General features: G+C 36.5%; 2 protein-coding genes across 4 annotated transcripts; one reads left to right on the plus strand and one right to left on the minus strand.

The window, feature by feature from the left end:
• The first annotated feature begins 16,537 nt into the window (after positions 1 to 16,537).
• Positions 16,538 to 23,188, plus strand: LOC105640967 (Tetratricopeptide repeat (TPR)-like superfamily protein). Of its 3 annotated transcripts, XM_012225399.4 has the most exons (10): positions 16,538 to 16,739; positions 17,041 to 17,274; positions 17,473 to 17,524; positions 17,626 to 17,760; positions 20,468 to 20,618; positions 21,268 to 21,490; positions 21,571 to 21,662; positions 21,786 to 21,921; positions 22,410 to 22,741; positions 22,862 to 23,188. In XM_012225399.4, exons 1-10 carry the CDS (start codon positions 16,696 to 16,698, stop codon positions 23,110 to 23,112), a joined length of 1,650 nt encoding a protein of 549 aa, XP_012080789.1. In that variant the 5' UTR covers positions 16,538 to 16,695; the 3' UTR covers positions 23,113 to 23,188. The 3 variants fall into 3 exon arrangements, with proteins under 3 accessions (XP_012080789.1, XP_012080787.1, XP_037496036.1); XM_012225397.4 differs by having other exon boundaries at positions 17,487 to 17,760; XM_037640108.2 differs by lacking the exon at positions 16,538 to 16,739 and having other exon boundaries at positions 17,068 to 17,274; positions 17,487 to 17,524.
• Positions 23,189 to 24,076: 888 nt separating this feature from the next.
• LOC105640960 (protein phosphatase 2C 57) lies at positions 24,077 to 26,636 on the minus strand (the record flags this gene model as incomplete). The annotated part of the gene is given in 8 exon segments (XM_012225389.4): positions 24,077 to 24,361; positions 25,042 to 25,088; positions 25,229 to 25,261; positions 25,424 to 25,478; positions 25,613 to 25,729; positions 26,096 to 26,149; positions 26,280 to 26,359; positions 26,526 to 26,636. Coding segments are annotated over 8 exon segments (621 nt in total), but the record flags the coding sequence as incomplete, so codon positions are not given.
• Between the last annotated feature and the right edge of the window lie 174 nt (positions 26,637 to 26,810).

The raw sequence follows: 26,810 nt of genomic DNA on the forward strand, positions 1-26,810 counted from the left end.
GGGGTTAAGGGGCCACAAGCGGCCGAGGAGGAAAGAAAGAAAGAGGAACCAAAAGAGGGACAAGTTGTCTAGAAGCTGAACAAGGAAGAGAAGAATATAGGAAAGGTGAGCACTGAAGAAGAAGAGGACCTTGCAGATCAAGTGCTAAAAGCGATCTAGGCTTGCATAGCTAAAGTCCCTTCTAATGTGTTGATTTCTGTCAAGGACGAATCTGATTGTAATGAGATTTCTTTATTATTTAATGAAATAAACTTTCATGGATAGAGTGATTAAATACAACCTGCGGTTGAACCCAAAGAAGTGTGTGTTTGGGGTGACTTCTAGAAAAGTGTTAGGATTCATAGTAGGACCTAAGGGAATAGAGATCGATCCAAACAAGATTAAAGCAATCCAAGAAATGGAGCCACCCAAGACGGAAAAGCAAGTGAGAAGCTTTCTGGGAAAGATTCAGTATATTAGCAAGATCATATCGAAGTTGTCTAAGTATGTGATCCAATCTTCAAGCTTTTAAAGAAAGATCAGCCAGTAAAGTGGAACGATCACTACCAGATAACTTTTGACAAAATCAAGGAATATTTGTCAAGTCCCCCAGTTTTGTGCCCACCAAAGCCAGGGAAACCATTAATGCTAGAATTGAAGCCATGTTAGGACAAGCTAATGAAGCCGGTGTTGAGAAGGCAATGTATTATTTGAGTAAAAAGCTTCTTCCAAATGAACGGAAATATAACTTGATTGAAAGAACTTGTTTAGCAATGGTATGGGCTACCAGAAAACTTCGACACTATTTTAAGTCTTATAAAGTGATAACAGTATCGAGAATGGACCCGATCAGATATTTATATGGAACACGTGGGGAAACTAGCGAGATGGCTAATCCTACTATCAGAATTTGATATCAAATATGCAACGAAGAAAATTGTCAAAGGATGAGCAATTGTAGACTTTCTAGCAGCACATCCAATTGAAGACAATCAACAGTGGGAGATTGATTTTCTTGATGAACATTTGAGTCTAATAGAAAAGAAAGGATGGAAGTTCTATTTTGATGGTTCAGCTCATAGTAAAGGAGCTGGAGTAGGCATTTTGCTAGAATCTCCACAAGGACAGGCTATCCCGATGTTTGAGAGGTTATAGTTTGTAGTCACGAATAACATGCAGAATATTAAGCCTGCCTATTTGGATTAGAAGCTCTAATTGTAGTTAAAGTTGATGAAATAGAGGTTATTAGTGATTCAAAACTGTAATAGAGCACGCTAACGACAATTGGAAAGTTAAAGAGGACAGACTGAAGCCTTACATTGACCATTTGCTCATTATTATTCAAAACATCAAAAAGGTAACCTTCACACATACAAGTAGGGTAAACAACTGAATACCAGATGCCTTGGCTAACTTAACATCAGCTTGGGAAGAGATTTCGGTAATGCCTAAGAAGTCGTTAATGATGTCTTCGGGTAGCATCTCGTATTATGAAGGCAAAAAGATTATGGATATTGAGGAGGAAGAGAAGTAATGGTTTTATAATGTCCTACAGTGGATGACTAAAAGGGTATACCTAGATTCAACTAATCGAGATGATAGAAGAGCAATACAGTGTTTGGCATTATAATTTGCAGTCTTAGACGGTCAACTGTACAAAAGAATGTCAGACGGGGTATTGTTAATATGTGTAACGAAGAAAGAAGCTAAAAGGATTACGGAACACATCCATGCAGGGGTTTGCGGTACCCACATGAACGGAAAAGTGCTTGCTAAGAAAATTTTCAGACAGGGTTTCTTTTGATCCACAATGTAAAGGGATTATATTTCATTTGTGAAAAGGTTCTTTGAATGTCAAATACACGGAGACCTAAGTCACATTCCTCCTTCAGAATTACATACTTCTATTTCGCCATGGCCATTTGCAGCTTGGGGAATAGATATCATTGGCAAGATTTCACCACCTGCATCTAATGGACATGAGTTTATAGTGGTTGCAGTGGATTATTTCTCAAAATGGGTTCAAGCAGAATCATTTAAGAATATAGGTGCCAAGCAAATGGCCAAATTTATCAAAAAGACCTTGATCTTTAGATATGGAATCCCCCAACATATTGTGACAGACAATGGAGTTTAGTTCCAAGTAGAAGTAAAACCGCTGCTAGAGAAACTTGGAATCGAACACCACAAGTCTTCACCTTAAGACCACAAGCTAATGGGGCACTAGAGGCCGTAAATAAAAACATCAAGAAGATATTAAGGAAAATAGCAGAAAATCACTATGACTAGGCAAGCAAGCTACAATATGCTTTATGGGGATACCGAACCACAGCCAAATCTGCGAATGGGGAAACCCCTTATTCTCTTGTCTACAGGATGGAAGTTGTACTGCCAACTGAGATAGAAGTGCAGTTGGTCTGGTGGTGGAGCCATCACCTCTAGCTTGATGACGGACATAGACTCGTGGTCTGTAATCGAACATCAAATGGTCTGATGGTGGAGCCATCACTTCTAGCTTCTCACAAGCCCACAACTGCAAATGCATAAAAAAATAAAAATGAAAGAAAAGAAGAAAGCTTGTTAAGTCGAAAATCGGCAAGGGCGGCTTAAACACAAGTTAGAGCACAAAAAAATATAATAATAATAATAATAATAATAATAATAATAATAATAATAAGAGAAAAGCTCATTAAGTCAAAAACCCGCAAGGGTGACTCAAGTAAAAGTTATAGATTATAAAAGAGAAAAGATGATAAAAATGCATTTACCTGCAGTAGAAGCGGACTCCCCATCGGACCCGCACTAAGCTAGGGTTCCAAGCATTCTCTCCCAGCCAAGTAACGCCTAGCTATTTACTCGACTATAGGCACCAACCTAAGGCTGCCATAGCCATCAATGCCATTGAGTGATAAGTACTGGCTAAGAAGGCAGAAGCAAACAAGTGAAGGCCAATATGGGCTAGCACGTTCCATACCCAAGGCACAGTCGACAAGTAGTCGCAGGGGCACGACATCAGTCATAAGATGGTATCTCATAAGCCAAGAAACTAAGGATAGGCAGAATCAATGAAGCAGGGTTCATATCCAATCGAGGCGCAGCAGGAATTTCTTCAACCATGGGTATTCTCCTAGAAATAATGCTGAATTCTTAAATAACAGTGTGAACCCCTCCCCCGGAAATATAGGCATATAAATTCATATGACTAAGGGTAGAAATGCACGTGAATGTGTGAGTCGCCACCTTGTTTAATTATTTTAGGGTAAACTAGGAAAAAACCCTAAGTTGACTCCAATTTTAATTAACCTAATTACTAGATTAATTATCCCAATGTTTAAGGCACAATCTACGAACCCGAGGTGGATCCCGAGACTATGTCATGCTGATTAACTAACCAATGAATGAATGCTTCGCAAGGTAAATGATGTAATTGGACCAAATGAAAGTGTTTAAAGGATTTCGACTTGCCGCTCGGGGTTAAATCCCAAACGTGCCTACGTACTTCCGTTTGAATGGAAGATCAAAGTCGACGTAGTTCGATAGGCCTTTTTAAAAGGGCTTTGAATGGGTATGCTTAATGCATGAGTGTATGTATGCTTCGTGCATTTTGTTTAGGCATTTTGCCAAAGTTTGATTGATTTGATGTTTTAGGCATTTGTTGCCAAAAGTGTTGATTTAAGGCTTTTAGCCAAAGATTGATTTAGGCAATTTGTTGCCAAAAATTGATGTGATTTAGGCGATTGTCGCCAAAATTGATTATTTGAAAGCTTTTAGCCAAAATGAGTTGATTTAGGCAATTTGTTTGCCAAAAGGTGTTGGTTGGGCGATTGTCGCCAAAAATGAGTAACTTAAGGCTTTTAGCCAAAAGATTGATTAATTCAAGGCATTTTGCCAAAGACTTTGATTTAAGTGATTTGTCGCTAAAAATGGTTAATCTACTTATAGGCAATTTGTTTGCCAAAAGTGATCAATTGAATTGCAATATAGGCAATTTATTGCCAAGAAAAGCGTGTTTAATTAAGGCCTTTTAGCCACAATTATTGATTAATTGGACTTAAGCCGGACTATTCGAAATAAAGGCGATTATACCATAGTCATTAATTGACTAGATACTTTAAGCCAAATATTATCGAATTTAGGTTTTAACACCACGATTATTAATTAACCGGGCATTTAAGCTTAATCATATTTAATTAAGGCAGTTTATTTGCCAAATTGATGACGTGAATGCATTTATGCAACAGTTTAATTCATAATTGGAGTAGAAGAAGAATATGCATGAAATGCTAAAATTAAATGAGCAGAGTTTCGTTTATTTACCTGAGTTAATCGGCGACCGCTTCTTAGCTTCAGCTTGAAAACGCCGGATTAAGCTCATCGTTTGGGGAATATTAATTAATTTAATTTAATTTAAGTGGCCAAATATCACAACAGCAGAGTAATAAAAGCATATACTAAATGCAAAAAAGCAGTAAAAGAATCGCAAGGAGCGTAGGGGAGAAGGAGCGTCCGTCAACACAGACCGAGTGAGTAAAAACGGAGTGCCGGGGCTGTATTTATAGGAAAAAACCCGGCTGGATGGCAGCCGCAGCCGCCGCGAGGGCGGCAACTGCCGCCGTGGCCGGCGGCGGCAGCCGCCGCCGCCGCCATGTTCGGTGGCTGCCGCCGCTGTGGCTTGTCCTCTTTCTAGTTTTTTGTTCCGAAGGCTTTTTCGGGAGTTTCGTACCCCCAAAAAATATTCCGGGACCAGTTCTGTGACCCTCGTAATTTTTCGGACGTTTCAAGTACCATATTGGCATACTCTCGGTAAATTTCCAAAATGGCCTCCGGTCCGGCCGGACTGTTTGCAGTCCGAGAAAATAGGCTTTTTGAGCCTCAAAATTTGAGTATTCACAAACAAACAGATCTAGAAATTCTTATGCTGAAATAAGTTGTCCGAAGGATCAAAGTGGTTGATCAACCATTGCAGCAACTCGGGTTGAACCCGAATGTTCCGGTAATAACTTAGCCCATCGAGTTTGAATGGTGACAGTAAGTCCTAATCCTCACAGCTAAAACTATGGAATAATACTTTAAATGCGAGCGCTAAGGTCTGATCTAAGGAAAATGGGGAAGAAATGAGAAGTTAGGAGGAATTTTTGAAAGAAAACTTCGTTTGGAATAAGAGAGAAGAGCTTTTAAAGACCATAGGTGTTTTATGTGTTTTTATAGCAAGAAATGAGAGGACAGTGTGATAGCTGGCTACCACTATAACACTAGCGGTGCACGCTATTGCATGTGGCACAATCCAAGGCACAGTGGGGCATGCCACTATGTTAGCAGCCAGATTGAACAAGATGTTGTTTTGTTGTTTCTTTAATTTCCAAATTCAATCAGCAGCATGAATGTTAACTACAAAGCACAAATACACCAATATTATTCTAAAAAGTTATAAAGAGACTGTCATTTAGCCTTTATATATAAAAATAATTATTCTTTACAAATAAAATTCGCCAAACTTGGTATGAATACAAGAATGCAAGAATAAAGAGAAGAAAAGGGGAAACAAGTAGAAAGAAGATGGGGCAATCAGCTCAGGACATGTTTGATGTCGTCTCTTCCGAGTCCTTGCTGCCAAACTCCTCGGCCTCTTCGACGATCACCGGCTAGCGTCTAGCTACACGGCAACCTAAACGCCGGCCACATCATATCCCTCAGCCCTAAACGCTGGCACGTCGAATCCCTCAGCCCCGACCAGTAGGAGGCACCATGTCAGCTCATTGCACATATTCATAAATATTATTGATTGCATTATAAGCATACATGGCATATGTATTGCATGTCTTTTTTTTATAGTGTTTATACTTACAGATATATGCTCATCCGAGAGCCTTGCCTCTTCCAACTTCAAGCGAGCATTCATACGGTTGGCACACCTCATTGTGGTCATCAATAGACACTTGTAGAATAACACAGGGGCAGGAGCAAACAATGAGAAAATAGAATAATAAAAAGCAATAATCATAATAAAAGAGCAGAAGATACTCACATGGGTGCAGTCGGGTGGTGACATCCGATATGGACTCACGAGATGTGTCTCTAGTATGCCCTGGGCAAGCTGACCTGTGCGGTCCAGCATAAAAGAGAATAAAGCACCTGGCCCATGCTCAGGCGTGCCAATAATAACAGTCGTATCTAGAGCTCTGGGCTCAGAGCCTCTCCTCACACATTTATCACATTTCTGCTACTGCTGCAAGAATAAGATACAGTTTATGAATGAAAGATACTGGAGCAAAGCCAAAACAACAGAATAAAAGAATTGAAACCTACCTTTACCGGGATAACACCTTGGCCTCTATCTAGCTCCTCCGCCTCTGTAAAGGGATCAAACTCCATCGGAGGAGGGACATGATCAGGAGCTAAGTCCGTACAAATACCGTATAAGTGCCTGGCACGAAAGTCGCTAGGTGGTCTGTAGCAGCTGACCCCCTCTGAGCAGTAGTAATGTCCTACTCCAACTGGATAGACCTCATCGACAGCATATAGTAGGGGACATCATGTGGGACCCTCCTCCTGTCCGAGCCAAGCTGCCAGTTGTACACCCTCTCTCCGAGGTAATACATATCATAGAAGAGTCCCGGAAGGAGAAGACATCTATGCTGATAGCCGACGGCTACCTAAACAAAATTAAGAAAGTCGGCTGCATCTCCCCATAGATATCTCCCTATCTGTAGAAAAGAACAAAAAAAAAAGAAGAAAAACAAAAAGAGAAAGAAAGATCATTAGCAAAAGAAAAGAAAAGAAAAGATAAATAAGTGTCACTTTCACCTTTTATAAGGAATTATAGGCCCGATTAAGCCTTTAGGCCCAGTTTGGCCCGAAGACCCATCTGCTGCGTCCAACTCTTATACTTAGCTGGCAACCCATCAATGGCTAGCCGCCTGAGTAGGGACAACACACCGCTGGCCACAAGTAAGTCGCGACGCAATTTGCCCACCGTCAAATGCCACAATTGTTACTGATCGATCAAAGTATCTCCAGTTAAAGCCGTTGATAGACACAAGATAGTCGCACAAGTCGTCAAAAGCCACCCTGATGTAATTCTCCCGCCATCAAATGCCGCAAATGGTATTGAGACGATCAAAGTATCCCCAATTAAAGCTTCCCGTGTGGAGCATCACATTCCGCCTTTCACCGTTCGAAGGACAACCTCCCAAAGTCGCCAAGATGGAGCACTTCATCCATCAAAGCCATGCGTGTCACACAAACTAGGTAAGTATTTTCCTACTTACACGTCTACTTTACACTTTGATGACATTTTGCTTGAAAAGCAAAGTATTATCAAAGTGGGCGCAAACTATATATGCTTAAATTTTGCCCCTAAATTGTTCAGTGATGATACACCATTTTTTCACATAAAACTGGATCAGGATTTTCGATCGTCCTGGTTTTTGGACTAATGGTCCGTGGTTAAGATTACTGATGTGTTTAACCATTTTTACCTTTTTAGGTTACTAGGCGTTTCACGAAGAAATCAAGCCCGGAAAGTGTGTCGGGCTCACTGGCTCACTTCCTAGTGCACCACTTCGTTTTACGTACCACCTGGTCTGATTTTGTAGAAGTGGGCCGGTCCCATTGCAGGGACCGACAGTGGCTTTTTTGCCACATCAGCCCTAAAATGGGCACCCACCCTCATTTGCCTATAAATAGGCATTGAGAGATGTGAAATAGAGGACTTAAGGGGAAGCTCTTGCATTTTAAAAACTCAATCATAGAAATCTAAAGGCAACTTGTGTTAACCTTGGATTTGTGGTAAGAATTCAGTGTTAATCAATCAAAAAACCCATTGTAGACAATTTAGAATCCTAAAAACACAAACTCTAATCTTGAATCTCGGACTTTTGGATCAAGGATCACGTGTTGGGTTTTCCTTCATCTATTTTTGAGCAAATCATCGAAGGAATCACAAAAGGTAGTTTTTGAGAACTTTGAACACTTTCTTCATCTTTTTCTTTACTTTCTCGGTGTTTAAAACACCATTTCTGGTTTTGGTTGTGAGGAAAACCTAGGATCAACCAAATAGGAGTTTTTGCACTTTTATGGCGCTGGGCCAACAGTAGTGGCGTGCGCCACTTCCCTGTGGCTCACGCCACAAAAGCATAGAAACTCCTGTTCTTACTCAATAAACATCCCGATTCAGTGATCGAATGGCCGAGCTCTAACCTTAAAAGGTTCGTAATGCATATTAAGTCATATATGGATCAAATAAACACATAAAACATGATTGAAAATAGTGATTGATGGATTTGTTAATCCTTTTAGGATGAACATCAAGATCATGAGCTTAAATCATGTAAAACCTTTAAATTTATGTTATTTAACTATTGTCCTTTACTTTACTAGCAGTTTATTATTCATGTCTTTTATTATTTCTGTCCTTTAAATTCTTGTCATTTATTGTAATGTTCATTATTATTGTGCTAACCCTTTATTTGTTAATCTTGTATCACTTACATTCATTATATTCATAATTATTGGATGATTGATTGTGTTGTGATCTTGTATTTAATATATACTTATGTGGATTCTTGTTATTCTTTATGTTTGTTGCTTGTGGTTTGGATTTATTTTTAATTTAAGCTTCTTATTGCCAAATGTAAAAGGGTCCTTAATGGGATTCCTATTATTGCTTGATGTGATTATTATTTGGGTTTGGAAAATTTGGAGGGTTTAAGGGTAGAATGTAATGACTAGGTTGATTTGTAACTCTATTCTCCTCACCTGCCCTTTTTTGGTTGATTTACGTTATGTTGTATGGATGAGATTGAATGTATGTATGACATCGTTTTACAAAATTGCATTAAAATCGTTTTTACATCTCAATTAAAAGTTAATCTCATTATTGATTATTGTGAATGTTTGGACAACTAGGAGGCTAACTTAGCCGGGGAAATGGGTGCCTAAAACCTTCCCATTTCATACCTAACTCCTTGACCCTATCTCTGGTTTAAAACCAGATTAGATGATTCCAAAGAATTGCGTGATTCGAGAATTTTTCTTAATAAGGACGGCGACTCTAAAATAAAACTCTTACCAAAGTAAGAGAACCTTTTTTTTGAGGATTAAACGGGTTTAATAAAAAGAAAACCATTTTTGCTAAATGAAATAAATCAAGCCCATTGGATTCGATTCATTCCAAGCTTTTGGGAAAAAACCGGCATCCTCACCAGGGATGTGTTATTACTTGATTTATATATAAAATAATATGGACTTACTATTTCTAGGAATTTGCTTGGCGTGTATGGACTTTGTGGTTTAGGCTTACTGCGGATTTCGGAGGCCTTAAACTTACCTATGACCTAGTGCTGATCCGGCTCATGGTTTCGGGTCGTGTAACATTTGTATTAAATTTTATCAAATAGTTTCACAAAAGTGAAATATATTTATTTTTGAAAAATGAAAATGCCATTTTATCCCATTGGTTAAATTTACTATTTAAATTTTAAATGAAAAATTTTTGAAATAAATTATTCGGTTCATTTCAGAAAACAATAGAGATGATGACAATTATGATAATAATAATAAATATTATAAAAAAATAAAAAAAAAAGAGGAATGAAATAATATTTTAAAAATCAGATTGGATGTCGAACCGACTTCATGGCTAGGTCGCGGTAAAATCGGATCAACTTGGTTCAATCGAATTTTTTATTTTATTTTTTATTCATAATAAAATAAAAATATACAATTATAAATGATTTTATAACAAATAATATATATATATATATATATATATATATATATATATATATATATATATATATATATATATATATATATATAATTGAATTTATTTCTATAAAATTAAAAAATAATTTTTCTACAATAAATGAAAAATTTTATATATGAAAAATAATTTCATTTTCATCTAATTTCAAATTTCAACTTATTTTTATATTCTTATTGACTCAAATAAAGGTGAATTGCTACTTGTAAAATAATAAAATTAGAAAAATATTTTTAAAAAATTAAATATATGAGATGAAAAACTATTTGAGAGCTTAAATGATAAATACTAATAAATATTCAAATGGTAATGACAGTGGACTAAAGAAAATAAAAAATATGATATTAATTTTTTACATTTAATGTTACATCGGAAATTAAAATATTAGTTGGAATTAGAGCTTAAATTAATATTTTTAACATACTATGGGATAATCTTCCAAGTTATCTCTATTCACATTCCCATGTTCCGCTCCTCCAGTATTGTTTTCCCTAACCTTGATCTGAAAACACCCCAAAACCAAAATGATAAGATCCACTAACTGTATAAAGAAAAAACAATGTATACATTGGCCAAGATCTAGAAGGCGAAGCGAAAAGACAGCAACAACAACATTAATGGACGGAAAAGAGATTTAGAAGTCTATTATTGAAAAATAAATAACACCGACATCGAATTTTGAGTCAGAAGCGCCGGAAACCCATTTTTCGATTGTTGTTGAAGTAAAAATTGCTTTGTTTGACGTTAAGAATTCAAAAACTCGGTTCTTCCAATTTTACCCGATTTTCGATTTTATTCAGTTCTTATCAATTCGACCTGATTCTTGAGTTCTCCGATTTTAGATGTCAAACTAGATCAGATCAACTAACAGTTCGTTAGTTAATCAATTCGATTTCAAAAAAACATTATTAGAAACGGAAAACACAATTACATAAACCACTATTTGTGGTTTCATAAAATTTATTTGTTTATTTTAAAAACATTTTTAATTAGTAATTTTTTATTGTACGTCTCTCCTTAGGTGAGAGTTTGGTTTTGTTATTGGCGTTTAGGGTTTCATTTTAATGATTTCTATAGTATGTAGGAAGAAGATATTGTTTATGTCGAAATGGCGAACTTGTCACTAGATGATAACGTTGACGACGACTTGGTGTTTGGTGGCAATGGTGAGCTGATGGAAACAACCAACAATTCCCTTTGTCTTGTGGGAAGGTTTCTAAAGGACAAGGTTATCAACTGCATGCTATGAAACAAACCATGGCTTCCTTGTGGCGTCCTTTTATGGGGATGATGGTGAAGGAGGAGGAATCTATATATTCTAGTTCAACCATGTAGTTGATCTGGACAAGATGCTTAAGAAGAGCCTATGGAAGTTCGACAATCACCTTCTCATTCTTGAGAAAATGGCCGGCTACAACCATCCAATGAAGGTTCCTTTGTGTGACATCCCGACACGGCAAAGCGATCCTAAGATGGCGGGTAGTGCAAAGCTCTTGGCTAGCTTCTAGGATGATAGGCTAGTTATGGATAGTGGAATGTGGGACACATGATGAATTGGATCATATATCAAAAAGGAGAAAAATAATCATCAGAGGTGCCTTTTGGTGAAATGACTTGGAGAGTTAGAAGAACTCCAAGGTTAAGCGTGCTCACTTAATAGAAATCATAGAATGGGTAACCTCCTAGGAATTGGCTTGATCTAAAGTGGAAAATTCCTCTAGTGGTTGGAGTTGGGAGTGACACTTTGTTTTACACTCTGTTATGGGTCCAAGGTCATGGATTCTGAATGAGTTTTATATCCCAAAAGGTAGCAAAGGCGATTCGCAATCACATTGGTCAGTTTGTGGAAGCTGGACAATTCCTCTGGTAGTTGGAGTTGGGAGTGACACTTTGTTTCACACTTTGTTATGGGTCTAAGTTCATGGATTGCAAACGGGTTTTATGTCTTAGAAGGTAGCAAAAGGGATTGGCAATCACATTGGCCAGTTTTTGGAAGCTGATCTGAACAACTTTAAGAACACTTGGCCTTCTTATATGCGCATCCGAATTAAATATGATATGTGTATGCCATGGAAGAAGTCACAGAAGCTTAAAAAGATTGATGGTGATCGGTTATGGGTTTCTTTTAAATACGACAGGCTTCCGAGCTTTTGTTTCATTTATAGTCACCTAGGGCAAACTAAGCGTTTTTGTAGGCGTCTCTTGGAGAAAGGAAGCAGGGTTATTGATTGACATTATGGCTTGGAATTATGAGCACCGAACTGTTGTAATCAAATGAACATTGATTCAAGGTGGCTGAGGGGGGAAGCACTGGAGGACAGTAGTGGTGATCGGGACAACATTATTTTTTGTAGGTCCAAGATTCCTAGGAATCATTCGTATCAAATCCCAAATTTGTCGCCAATCCATAAGAGATAAGGGGTGAGAATCATGGTGTAAAATGTCCTGCTTTGAATTTTAATACTTCATTGCTTGCCAACACTAATTAAGTTATAAGTAGACAAAAGAGATTATTGTGACTAACCCAAAGCGGAAGAGGTTGGCCCAAGAATCTGGCCCAATTATAGGCATGGGCCAACACGATGCTGAAGGTTCTTTGGTTCTAAAAAATGTGATATTGTCAGGTACTGATTCCCAAGCCTGTAGGAAGAAATGAGTTGTTTAAGCTAGAATGTCGTGGGCTTGGCAACCCACGAGCAATTTGAACCCTCCAGGATATTATGAGGGATAAGAAGGCACACTTTATTTTCCTTTTTGGAACTTTTTGTAATTTGAATAAAATTCAAGAAACAAAGAATTTGTTGCAGTATGATAACTGTTTCGTGGTTGACAATATGGGCCATAATGGATGGCGCTAACTTTTTTTATGGAAATCTTCTAGAAGGATTTCAGTTTTGGGCTTTTCTTCTCATCATATTGATCTAGAAGTGGATGTGGAGGATATAGGGCTTTGGAGGGTGACAGGTTTTGATGGGATAGCTGATCATAACAGGCAACATATTTTGTGGCAGCAACTTCGTGCTCTCTTCTCATAGTAATATGTTGTGCGTTTGTCTGGGAGACTTCAAGAATATCCTTGCGTCCCATGAAAAATGAGGAGGTCATCCACAACTTGAACACTTAATGAATGGGTTTTAAAACTGTATTTTAGATACAGATCTTTTATGAGCTTCCTATGGAAGGGTATAAATTCATATGGGAGCATGATAGAAATGGCTTGAATTGGAAGGAAGCAAAACTGGATAGAATCTTTACTAACGCCTCATGAAGAAACATTTTAAGTCAAGTGTTGTCTTAGAAGTACCATCGTCTGATCATCTCCTTTTCTTTCTTGAATTGAGAAAATATGTTCCTCGTGGCCATTATAGACGTTTTTGTTTCAAAAACAGCTGGTTGAGAGAAAGTGGTTGTTATGAATTAATTGCTCAAAGTTGGAGCGAGTATCCATCTTAGAATTCTCATCAGACTGTCGAGGTGTAGTTCTATGTTTTTTCATTAGGGAGCTAATATTCGAAATTTCCATAAGGGGCCACTGCATGCAAAAGTACTATGGCTCGATTATGGAGGTCTCCAATTCAGGAGGATATCAAATTATTTTCTAAGGCTAAAGTGAGGTTTCACGAGCTAACTCTTTAGTAGGAAATCCGTTGGAAACAAAGAGCTAAGGAATATTGGCTGAAGGAGGGTGATGCTAATACCTGATTCTTTCATGCCATGGCTAGTTCTTGACAGCACGGGAATAAAATCAAAAGGTTAAAAGAAGCCATGGGTGAATGGTGAGATTGGTATACGAGTCTTTCAAAATTGATGATTGACTATTTCTTAGACCTGTTTATTACCCAAGCTGTGAATTTGGATACAGTGGTGAATCACGTTCCTAGTCTTATTACCTATGATTAAAGTAAATCCCTCTTAGCATCATTTATGTCGAAAGAAGTGTGTTATGCGATCTTTTCAATGGAGCCGGACAAATCGTTTGGGTTGGATGGTTTTAATCCCGTGTTTTACTAAAAGCATTGGGATACTATAGGTGCGGATATTTCTTAGTCTTGTATCTTTTTTCTTGAGTTAGGCACTTTTCTGAATAGCCTTAATGACATTGCAATTGTTTTGATTTCTAAGAAATCTTGTCTGGAGGTAATGGGAGACCTAAGACAAATTGAGCTTTGTAATGTTTTTTATAAGATTTTATCTAAAACGCTAGCCAACCGTCTTAAGCCCCTCTTACCTAGGATTATCTCGGAAAGTCAGAGTGCTTTTATGGTAAGAAGAAGTATTTAGGACAATATCATCATTGTTTTCTAGGTTATGCATTTTTTTTTTACAAGAAAACTAGTGGTACAGACATTTTATGCAACTCTGAAAATGGACATCAATAAAGCATACAATAGATTGAAGTGGTCTTTTCTTTAGGAAGTTATGATTCGTATGGGTTTTTCACTGAGATGGGTGAATTTAATGTTTTGTATGTCTACAATTCACTATTGGATCATCCAGAATGGCCAAGAATATGGACCTATCCTTCTGTCCTAGGGACTCAGACAAGGAGACTCCTTGTCTCCTTATCTATTCATTATTTGTACGGAGGGTCTCTCCCGATTAATTCAACATCATATCATCCAAGGTGATCTGCATGGGTGTAGCTTTCCTAAAGGTGGTCCTATTGTTTCCTATCTATTCTTTGGAGATGATAGCGTGATATTCTTTAAAGCCAAGGGATAACAAGCTAGTGTTATTAAATGCAATCTTCCAAGGTATGAAGTTGCATCAAGCTAGGTTATCAACTTCTCAAAATCCTCTGTTTCCTTGAGTGCTAATGCTCCTTCTCATGTGCACAGGAATATTTGTAATGTTCTTGGTGTTCTTGAACAAGATGGACTTGGTAAATAATGGGCTTACCATTGAACATTGGTCAGAATAAGACTGAGGTGTTTCAATTTGTCAAGGACGAAATATAGCTGAAACTTAATTCGTGAAAGAGGAGAACATTGTTAAAGGACAGTAAAGAGGTGTTACTAAAGACTATTTTGCAGATAGTCCTAATTTATGTTAATGCTCTATGAAGAGTTGAAGAGGATCATGAACACTTTGTGGTGGGGGAGGGGTAGCAATAATTCCAAAGGAATCCACTGGATGAGCTAGAGCAAGATGTGTAAATGGAAATCGTTTGACGATTTGGGCTTTGATAGGTTATGTGCTTTTAATCTATCGGTGTTAGGGAAGCAGGCTTGGAACCTATCACTAAAACCAATTCATTTGCTGCAAGAGTTTTAAAGACCAGGTACTACCCTACAACCTCTTTCATTGATGCCCGCTTAGGTACAAACCCGAGTTATCTTTGGCGTAGCATATAGGAAGCTCGTGATGTTATTTGTAGGGGTTTATATTGGAGGGTTGGGGATGGGCTCAGATTCTCATTTGGAATGATCCATGGCTAAAGGATCCAACTAATTCTTTTATTTCGACTCCAAGACCATCTCATGTGTTTGTGTTTTGTGTGGTTGATTTGATAAATGGGCATGGTTGGAATATTTCTGATGTCGCCAATATGTTTAATGAGAGAGATCAGCGTTGCATCCTCTCTATACCTTTAAGCAGAGGTCCTTCCTAGGACAAGGTATATTGGAAGTTTGAGGAAAAAGGAAACTATTCAGTTCGTAGCACATACCGATATTTCTTTCTTCTTGCTACTGAAGAAAGTCTAGCCCACAATGAGCTTTAGACTAGATTGTGGCATACAAAGGTGTTGCCTCATGTTTTGAACTTTGCTTGGCACTCTCTTACCAACATCTTGCCTTGTTTAACGATTTTACAGTAGAGGAGGGTTCCTGTTCAGACTACATGCCCTTTATGTAAAACTATCCTCCACGTTTTAGTGCAATGTTCTTATGCACAAGATTGTTAGCTTGCATCATCGGTAGGGTGGCACTTCCCATATGCTACATGTATTGTGGATTTGATTCCTGCACAAGTGGAGGAGATATCTTTAATTCTTGTAATTTGCTGGGCTCTATGGACTAACAGACAACATGGTGGTTTGGCAGTAGAAGTATAATCCCCCATTTTAGTTTTCCACATGGCAAGGCATTATCTTAACAATTGGAAGAAGGTTTGGCAATCCATTGATGCTCTAATGCTCCCTCAGATCATAGGCGAACTTGGAAGCCTCCTCCTTTGAACGAGATCAAAGTGAACACTGATGCATCAGTGAACACCGACGCATCTTTGAACACAAATAGTGAAAATATTGGTTTAGGTTTCTTAGCCTGTGACAAGGGAGGTTTGTAGCTATTAAAAATCTTTGCTGTCAGGGGTTTGTTGATGCCAAAGTTACTGAGATTATCACAATCCATGAAGCGTTAAGTTGGATTAAATTATAGGGATGGAGCCATGTTGTTCTAGAATCCGATACACATTCGGTTGTGTTGGCTTTTAATCACCCATCGAATGTTGACTTATCTTCTTTTGGTCTATTAGTTTATGATGGTAAATCTCTATTGCAAGAGATAGAATCTTTTCTTTGTGTTTATGCTAGTAGGTCTGCAAATGAAGCTACTAGTTTGTTAGTAAGCGTGGTTCATTCAGAGTTAAATATAGGGGAATGGCTTAGTATCCCTCCTCGTTTTATTGTTCAGTGTCTTGACTTTAGATTAATATATTTTTTCAATTATTTCTTAAAAAAAACGGTTTTCTAAAAATTAAAGAAAAAAAAATCAAACAAGTTTCAACAAATAAATTTTATTTATTTTTTTAAGAAAAATAAAAAACTTAATCCGAAACGAACAACACGTCACTTGACTTGTTTTCTCTGACTGGGCGAGTTCCAATAGGGCTTAAGCGAGTGTGCAAGGGACAGACAAAACCCTCGACTCAGCGAGTTTAATTCTTTCACTCGGCAATCGCCATATATCATCGTACGTTAAGAGCTGCTCTGTATACTGCAACTTCAAGAAATGGCAGTTTCTCTTCTGTCTTCTCTATCCTTAAGCAACCACAGGTAGTCTCTCTCTCACTTTCTGTTGATTTTATTTTTGGCCTTCTGCTACTTGTAATTAGGTTATGAAACCTCCTATAGTTCAGTGATAAGGTAATTGAAATCTTCATTCTGAATTCTAGTAAGTGATAATAATTTTAACTGATTAGAAGGAGGTTTTGCTGTTTAGGCATCAAAAAATAAAAAACTCCCATTAAAATTTACTCTGTTACATTTTCTACATACAACTTTCTTGGATTACCTTCTATTGTGTAATAGGTTGCAAGGCTGTAATTCTTTAATTTTGCTTGTCTGCACATTTCAGGATTGCTCAAGCATGTGTAGACTTTCATTCAAGCAATCAAAGAGGCGTGAGACGCTTTTCAATTTGTTTGAAAAATAAGGGATGCAACTTCAAACTATTCATGATACCTACCCAAGCCATTAGTTGTCATTGTGTGTTGAAAGATTTTACTTCAGTTGCCTCATTAAATGTGGAGGGGACATGCCAAAGAAAATTTGTTTCATCAGGAGTCTCAAATGCAAGTGACTTCCTTAGGTAGGAACACACTCAAACATTGACACTTCCTTTTATACATTTTGTTTATGCCCTTCATCTTTTCTTTACCTTTTGAAGATTTTCTGACATCACTTTTAGGATTTGATCAATCCTATACCTAGTTTAAATATTTTAGTAGCTTTAGCATGTTTAAAAAATAAAGAAAAGAGAAGTTGAAGTCTTTGATTCTGTGTTTAGTCTTGTATTACCAGGTCAGAAACATTGCTTGATGGCCCAAGTAACCCTAGAGGTAGTGTGAATGATTTTGAGAGTCAATTGCAAGAGTTATTTGATGAAGTCAAGGCAATGATTTTGATGGGAAACAAAGATGATGCTATGGACCTACTGCAGGCAAATTATGAAGTTGTCAAAGAACAGATAAATGCAGGTGCTAAAGGAATTGAAGAAGCTGCTACTCTTGACGTCATAGCCTTGGGATACATGGCTAGTGGTGATCTAAAGTCTGTTGGGTCTGTACTAAATTTGGTAACTTTCCTTTTACATGGGTTTTATACTTTCATCTTTTAACGTTTTCTGTAACTCTAGTGTTGAACAATCATATGATTCGATACTTAACTTACTGATGGGAGCAGTAGTTAATCCATATATTTATAGGTTCGGCTTATTCTAGCCAGTTTACTTAGGATCTCAAGGAAGTAATGGCTTCTAAATAACTTTTGAAATTCTTATTATAGTCTTCTTAAGTGGGTAATTTTCTCAATGAATTTGCTACTTACTTTCATTGAACCTGATGAACAATTATAAACTGCTTAAACTTGTGGGTATGCATGATGTTAAAATCTTAGGAATTGACAATTTTAAAATTTGTTTGGCGGGTAAAGATGTGTACATATTCATGATCATGGAATATGATTCATGTGAACTTCTCTAATGCTATGTCGGCAGTTTGGCCCAACCTGGTACTGGAACAAAAATTCAGAATTTCAGAATTTTCTCAAGTTCCTATTTTCTTTACTACAGGGAGTTACTGTTCATGACTATAGCATTTTTTCAAATTGGGGTTATTATTGAAGTTAGATTTTTTGGAATAGTCAATTCCTACTTTTAGTATTTGCTGTTTAAGGTCTTATTCTAGAAGGATTTTAAGCCATAAATAGGACCGTGATGTTTGAAATGCTAAAAAAAAAGAGTTTTGTAGTATATTTCCTGGCTGTTTAACTTGAAGGTTCAGCCTATTTGGTTGATGTTTTTGTTTGTTTGTACTCTGTTGTTAATGTTCTTTTGTCAAATCTAAACCAAATTAGGGTTATTATTAATTTGCTACATCAGTCATTCTTCCAGGATGGATAGAATTCAGCTCCTACAAAAAGTTGGATTATTAGCCATAATAATTAGAAAAGTTTACCTAAGCTTTCAGATATCCAAGTGCTTAGCACATTTGAAAGAGCAAATAACATTGCATGCCATTTATATTCTCCATCTTTTATTTTTTGCTGGCAAACAAACTTGCACAGCATAGGGAGCATTACTAATTACCTGCATCCCCTCTATTAATTAGATCTTTGACTTGGTAACCCATATTTGCTCATGTGCGCATCCTCTAATAATTGGCTTGGTTAGGTCAAGTTGCAATAGGGAGTAAATCAATTATATGTTAAAGATCTTGTTGCTGGCAATCCTTTTGGCAATTCAAGTCTTGAAAAAGTGATTTGATTGATGGGATTTGGTATGATACTTATGAGATTGGTAAATTGATACACTTACAATATTGTGAACTAAATAATTCCTTAACAAAGAAAAGAAACATATTCTTTTGTTTTGTCACTTTTAATACTCCAACATTCTTGTTTCTCTGTTTAGGGACATCAATAACCTGTTGAACAACAAAGTTTTCTCCTTGGATAGGTTATAAGTTAATTGCTTCTTCTTTCTCATCACAATACTGATCGTAAATAGGTTCCCTGAGGTCTATTGCATCACGTTCATCCTCCATTAAATTTTCTTGGTGAGTGAAGTAAGAATTAGAAGCACGTCCAAGCTTATTGCACATAACACCAGAAGAGGAAGATTTGTTCTAGCTGCTGCCTTCACCGTTTTGAGCTCTAACACAAGAAAATTATTTCTCTTTGTCATTCTCTTTAGGGTCATTGATGTCCCTCAATCTTGTTCTACCCGCAATAACTAATTTTCTTGTCAATTTTAGTAGTTGAATTTGAATTTATTGACCCTTATTCAAAAGCTGAATATTGATGAAAATCAGGAATTTGTTGAATTTGAAGTTATTAACACTTACTCAAAAGCTGAATTTTGATGAAAAACTGGAATTTGAATTGATATTCCGGATTAATTTGAAAAGATCTCACCAGTCAGTCCTCCAATACACCATGTTTAGGTTGTTCATAAATCAGGGGTTTATGAAACAAATTCATCGTCTCCACAATGTATTCTTCTTCATTCTCAACAGCTCCTTTCGGAAGGTTCAAGGGTTGCATTTGTCTTTTGGACTTTGGTATCTCTATTTGGACTCCCACATGATCTCCATTCAAGTTTCTCGCTGCTTGCATGAGCAGTTCCATCATCGTGGCATTTCTTGCATCTCTAGGGCTTGATTAACCCTAGGAATCCTTACTGCCATTGCAGATTTGGGATTGAAATTCTGCTTTGATACCAGAATTGAGATAGCAGATTAACCATAATCCTAAATTAGGTTAAATTTGACAAGAGGATATTGAAAAGAGAGGAATAAGAGACCAAAACATCAATCAAGTAGGCTAAAGTTTCTGGTACACAACCCGGGAATAGACTACAAAATTTTTCCTTCCAAATCTGATTTAGAACTAAACACTAAAGCCCTATTTACAACTTTAAATCCTTCAATAATAGGGCTATAAGAAAAAAATACTTCTGGAATAAAGTCTTAGATAGTCAATCCTAATAGTAGGATGTGATTATTCCAAATAAAGTATAATTTAACTAAACAATAATCCTGATTTTAAAATTGCTACAGATAGGATAATGGAAATGGCAACTTGAGGAAATTCTGAATTTTTGGCCTTGCATAATAAATCTTGTAAAAAAGGTGATTATTTTTTTTTTTCTTATTCACTTATCCTGCACCAGTTAAGGCATTTGCATACCAGTATGGATAGGAAGTCATGAATATGCTGGCAAAGGACTTAGATTCTTGAATATCTCTCTCTGTTTCTGATGCTTCATTTTCATGGATGGTTAGTTGAATGAAGTTGTTGAAAGTGTAAAAGATGATGGACCACTTCTGGAATCAGTATTAATGCATATGGGAAGCATGTATTCAGCTTTGGGGAAGTTTGAGAAATCCATGATTATATATCAGAAAGTAATTGGTGTTCTAGAAAGCAAATATGGTGAGTGCAACCTTGTGTAAACTTTTTGTTATGTGATTGTTGGTATATAACATTAGAACTCTGATATTTTCAGTTGGCTGGTTTATTCAAACTTCGACTTGCTCTGCTTGTTATACGATTTATTCTGATAGATTACATCATTAAAAGTATGATATTTTTGAAAATTTACTACCTGGTTATGTTGAAGCTTGATAGCATTCAAATTTTTTCTTCCATGACGCAGTGAAGCAGTTTAATACTTTCTACAGCTAATACCAGCTTGCCCTTTGGTCTACAGCTTATTTTTTATTCTTGGGCATCTCTGGAGTTAAACTAGAATTCCCATATTTCGAGTTGGCAGCTGATCCATGCTACTGCATTCCCTTTCTTATAAATAATACTCATTCTTGGGGCTGTAATACCGTTTTGAATATGTTCATGACTAATAGGTTGCAGTTTTCGTCAAATTTTCAGCAATTTAAAATTGATAAGTTAAGTCATTTTATAAGTTCTTTTACTTTTGGTCCTGCAGGATCCCCCCCCCCCCCCCTCCTTCCTTTTTTTTCTGAACTCCTAGTCATGCAATTAATCTTGGAATTTTTCTTAAACTATTACTATTGAAAGCCTTAATCTGAAACTTAATAGTTTTTCTATTGCATTGCTTTGCTAGGGAAAAGTAGTATTTTTCTTGTCTCACCATTGTTGGGGATGGCAAAAGTTCTTGGTTCCATTGGAAGAGTGGCGAAAGCAATAAAGGTCTATAATCGTGTAATAATTATTTTGGAATCAGTCAGAGGTGCTGAGAGTGAAGACTTGGTGGTCCCTTTATTTGGTTTAGGCAATCTTTTGATCAAAGAAGGAAGAACTACAGATGCAGAATCTAATTTTACCAGGTTGCTTTATGTTTTATGTTGTCTTTGCTGGAAAATATGTAGTTTGCGCATTATTGTTCACTCCTTTTGTCTGTGTCTAGAATTCTAAGAATATATAAGAAGTTGTATGGTGAAAAAGATGGAAGAGTTGGCATGGCTTTGTGTTCACTTGCCCATGTGAAATGCTCAACAGGTCAGATAGATAGATAGATATATATGTACATATATTGTATATGTACTTGCAGTTTTGGGAGTTGCTCTCATCATATCCTCTTGAAAGGAACTCAAGTATGGTTGTTATGACAATTTCATTCAGGAAATGTGGAAGAAGCTATTGACTCGTACAAAAAGGGTCTTTGGCTCATCAAGGAATCGAATTATATGGCTGTGGATGACAGTATCATGGAGAAGATGAGGATTGATTTGGCAGAATTACTTCATGTTGTAGGAAGGTAAAGCCTGAAAATGCAAATGCAATTTTCCTTTTGTGCATTTTATTTGCTGCTTATTTCAGTGTATTTTTTCCTCCCCTCCCCTATTGGTGTTTGTGAAATGAAACTGCTCCAATAATTTGGCAAAAAATCATTGAACAATGTTTATCATGAAATTTTCTCTCTTCCTGTGATTTGTTTTTTTTGAATTTGTGGTTTGTTATTTTCAAGAACATTTTTGAGTGCTATGGTTGCTTTGTTGAAGCCTTTCAAGCAGTTGTTCTAGTCATGATTGTATGACATCTTTCCGGGTGCCACACAAAGCTATTTATTTTGGTGAAAAATACTGGGACAGATACAAGCTATATATGAAAAACAAAGTCTTCCAAAAGTTAGACAAATAGTAGAGAAATGAACCGATTTATTCTTTTGCAGGATTGCATTTCTGAGAAACGTCATTACTTTTGTCTAATTTTTTTCTTTTATATGCAAAATTTGATTTCTCTTAGGGGAAAAGAAGGCCGAGAGCTGCTGGAGGAATGCTTGTTGATCACTGAAAAATATAAAGGAAAAGGACATCCCAGTTTAGTTCCCCACCTTCTAAATCTTGCAACCTCCTATTCAGAGTCAAAGAATTTTGTTGAGGCTGAACGCTTATTGAGAATAAGCCTGGAGATCGTGAAGAAAACAGTCAGCCCCGATGACCAGTCTGTCTCCTTTCCAATGTTGCATCTTGCAGTAACTCTATACAATCTAAATCGGGACGAAGAAGCAGAACTACTTGCCTTAGAGGTATTGCATATCCGTGAGAAGGCATTTGGGAAAGATTCTCTTCCAGTTGGTAAGCTCGTCTCTTTTTATTGTTTTTTTCTTCTCGTTCATCAGGCGTCAACACAATGATAATTACACTTTACGTGTAATTTGACGGGCTTTTACTGCATGTTGTGTTCATTTGGTACAGGGGAGGCTCTGGACTGTTTGGTATCCATTCAGACCAGGTTAGGCAGGGCTGATGATGAGTTACTGGAATTGCTAAAGCGAGTTCTGAAAATTCAAGAGAAAGAGTTTGGCAATGAGAGTAAAGAGGTTATGCAAACCCTGAAGAAAATTGTATTTTACTTGGATAAAGCAGGTAGAAAGGATGAGATCTTTTCCATTCAGAAAAGATTATCTGTGCTCAGGATGAAATATAAGCAATCGGTTCGATATTAAATCACTAATGACATAATTTCTCCTTGCATTATTCAACTCTCAGCACAATCCTTAATCCGACCAGCTTAGTTTCTCATACTCGGTTTTAACTTCGAATCCAGCTGGTTTAGAACTGAATTGACTCAACTTGCTGGTTGGATGGCTGATTGAATGTCTTAAAATTCAATTTGCATTTTTATATGCATTTTACTTCATTTTTAACTTCTTAAGTAATTTCGAGTTTCTATAAAATTTGCAAGTACGTCAGTATTTAATTTGAGATATATTTAAAATCCATGGTTTTATAATAATTTATTATTTTTATATTCCTACTTGGGTGGGAAGTAATCTGTAAAACCAACTAAACTGATTGGTATTGTTTGTTTTTAAATTTTCAGTTTGATTCGATTTTAGAACTTGGTAAAAACTAAAGTTGATTTAACCAGAAAAGTAAAATAATACCAAAAAATCAAATTGAATGTAACCAGTTCTGTTTGATTCAATTTGATTCTATAAACATTTCGGTTTGGTTGGTTTTCACCCTACAACAAATTGCACAGGTTCTTATAGTCCAACCCATAACTAAGAAATGAAGCATGCGACATGTATGGGCTAGATCTTCTATTTTGGCAGAGAGTTGTTTCTGTGACTGAACCCATGATGTTCAAGTCATAGTAGGGTAATTTTACCGTTACACCGAAGCCACCCTCTTAAATGAATTGGGAAAATAAGCAAAAATTACTTCTTATGATGTTTTTAAATATCGTGGAATCTTTGTTTAAGCTATTAAAGAACAAAAAGAATAGTTTTTGAGGGTAATATTGTTTTTGACAATTGGAAAACAAAAAACAACAATAATACCAAAGATAAATTTTTCATTTTCATGATTCAATGCTGAATTGTGTTATATGATAATGATGGGTAAGAAAGTCCTAAACAAAGATGAGCAATCTAATGCCCATTTGAAGGTATGAACACAAAAATATAAAAGAATGAAACACCTTGTTTTTACCATTCTTTCCATGCAAGTCCTCATTTATTTTCTAAACCACAGAGCATGAAAATGTGAGACATATACATGTTTATCTGAACAGTATATTATCTATAAACCGATTTATATACATTTCAAGAAGCTATCAAATCTATCTACAGAGAAAGCTGAGAAAATATCCATATTCCAAGTGAGACAACACCAACGGTGGCAAAAGCTTGACCGAACTCGTACAATACATTCTCTTGCTGGAGTGGCAAATTTTGCCAATCTGTTTGACTGTGAAAAAAAAAAAAGTTCAAACCAATGCAGAAAAGAAAATGTCAAAAAAGACGAAAATCCATGGACAATTATATAACAGAATTGGTAATTTCAAGTCCATATTCTGTTTTTCTCCTTGCTAGAAATTCTAATTTAAGGTTCTTGTAGAAACAAGAGTAACAAGATCCGAGTTAATCACAGTGAGTATCACCTAAGGCTTCATTACTTAATCATCATGTGATTTAACGGTCAACTTTGTTTATGATTTTGGGAGAACCACACCTTAAAGCTAACCATTGAGATTAGAGAGGGTAAGTTCATATAAACCCCACATTGAAATCCCATACTTCCAATGTGGGATCCAAGACAAGTCTCATACCTTGTCTTACAACTAGGTTTTCCGATGTCACCACCTGAGCCGCTCGATTGCAATCGGGGAAAGTAATGATTGGCTCTGATACCAATTGTTATGATCTTGGAAGAACCACACCTCACAAAAACTAGCTATTGAGGTTGGTGAGCGCAAGATCCAAGACAAGTCTATATCTTGTCTTGCAACTAGGACCCTAAAATCTATGAATCCGGCTAAGATATTTGAAATTAGTTCATACATCTTGAGGTCAACTCAAATTATTAGGTTGGCTTAACTTGGAGTCACACTAGGAAGCATAATAGTAACAGATATACTATATCCATACCCTAAATCAGCGATGATAATGCTGACATTATCTTGTGAACGTAGATCCTGCAATATAAGCAACTTTAGGTTATTAAAACTGCTTGGGTAGAATCTCAAGAAAGGAAGAAGAAAATCTTAAAGTGGAACATATATATAGCTGCTTAAGAACAGTACTGTGAAATGAGAAAAGCTAGCTAAGACATTACCAAAGCTGTTCGTGCAAGTTCTTCACAAGCTAGCTGAAACCAGAATAACAGTAATATTTAGTTAGTACAGCTGTAATGGTAAAAACATCAATGGTTTTAAACTTGAAACCCACTGGTGAATACCTCACGACTTAACCATTGCAATGATCCTTTGGAAATATGGAATCAATATTCAGTGTCAACGAAACTACTTACCTGAACATCTCCGTGTTTCCGTAGTTGGTTCCTAACAAAACTAACTGCATCTGAGCTGGAACAAAACATTGAAAGCGAGAGTAGGCTTGAAAATCCTCATAACTTGGATAAAGAAAATAATAACAACACAGAAAGCTGTATTGTGTATTTTAACAAATGCCTAATACTCAGAAAAATGCACCGACAAACCTGCTCATGTAATCCCATAAACCATCAGAAGCTAACATTATAAATTCAGCATCTGATTCCAAAGGTACTTGAAAAACATCTGGAGATGCAATAACTAGGTCCCCATTGAATCGTACTCTGTCAAAACACAAGATCACTATCATTCTAAACAAGCTTGCAAATTAGAAATCTTGCTCAGTTTAAAGTTATAGTGTTCAGTCATGCATTTTTAACAAGTGATAATTACAGCTAAAAGATAAATTTCAGTCGCTTCATTTGATGAATATAAGAGGCAACAAGTTTTCCTTGTACATATTTGGCTAACAAAAATATTACTCATTCCTCATGCATCCATATGTTAGCAAACTATTATGTCGGCTTTGAACTAGTAACCAGATTTGCCTTTTCCTCTAGATTCTTGTGTCCTTTAATTAGACTAGGCAGATTTGATTTAGTAGCCATAGAAGATACAATCAGCATAGGAAAATAAAGGAGAGTTCTTACCGGGAACTGAATTTTTCAGACCATCGCCCTTCCTCGACTCCTTTCTGCACCATCCTACACAAGCATAAAAAATCTAGAAATCGTTAGACATGAATAAGCTAGCAGGTAATGTACTTGAGTAGTATGGAGATCCAACAACAGGATTTATGTTAAGAATATTAAATAGGGAGTAAAAGGACTGAACTCATTTTTCTTCGTCTTGAACCTGATATCACCAAAAGCTCTTGATACAGCTATATCTCCACAGATTCTTCCATTAACAATCTACAAAGATCACAGTAAGAATCGTTGTTAGATATCCTAATGGCATCTTTTAGGACAATATTCAAGGCATTAAACAATGCAAAATTAGGAATGAGATCTAAGAAATAAATAAAAAAAGTTCATTAATAAAAGTGGAAAAAACAAAATCAAGAACAGAAAAACACACCCATCCACCTGCTTCTCTAATTCTTCTGATCTCTTGCAGAGAGGCCTTATTGCTTCCATAAGGTCGATGAGAATCAGTCAACACTTCTGATTTTCCAGAACGAGAAAGGACCTACATCAACATATTTTTTAAGGATATACAAAAATTTACATAACAGCTACTTCGATTACTGATCATCTACAAAAATTGGCAGAAAAATCCATCATACTAATCCGGAAACAACCATAAAAGTTCATGAGAATGGAAGAAAGAAAATAACATCAGAATATATAGCGTACCACACAT

This window comes from Jatropha curcas, chromosome 5, assembly GCF_041381405.1.
Source record: "Jatropha curcas cultivar XTBG-Jc1 chromosome 5, XTBG_Jcur_1.0, whole genome shotgun sequence".
Taxonomy (NCBI): Eukaryota; Viridiplantae; Streptophyta; class Magnoliopsida; order Malpighiales; family Euphorbiaceae; genus Jatropha; species Jatropha curcas.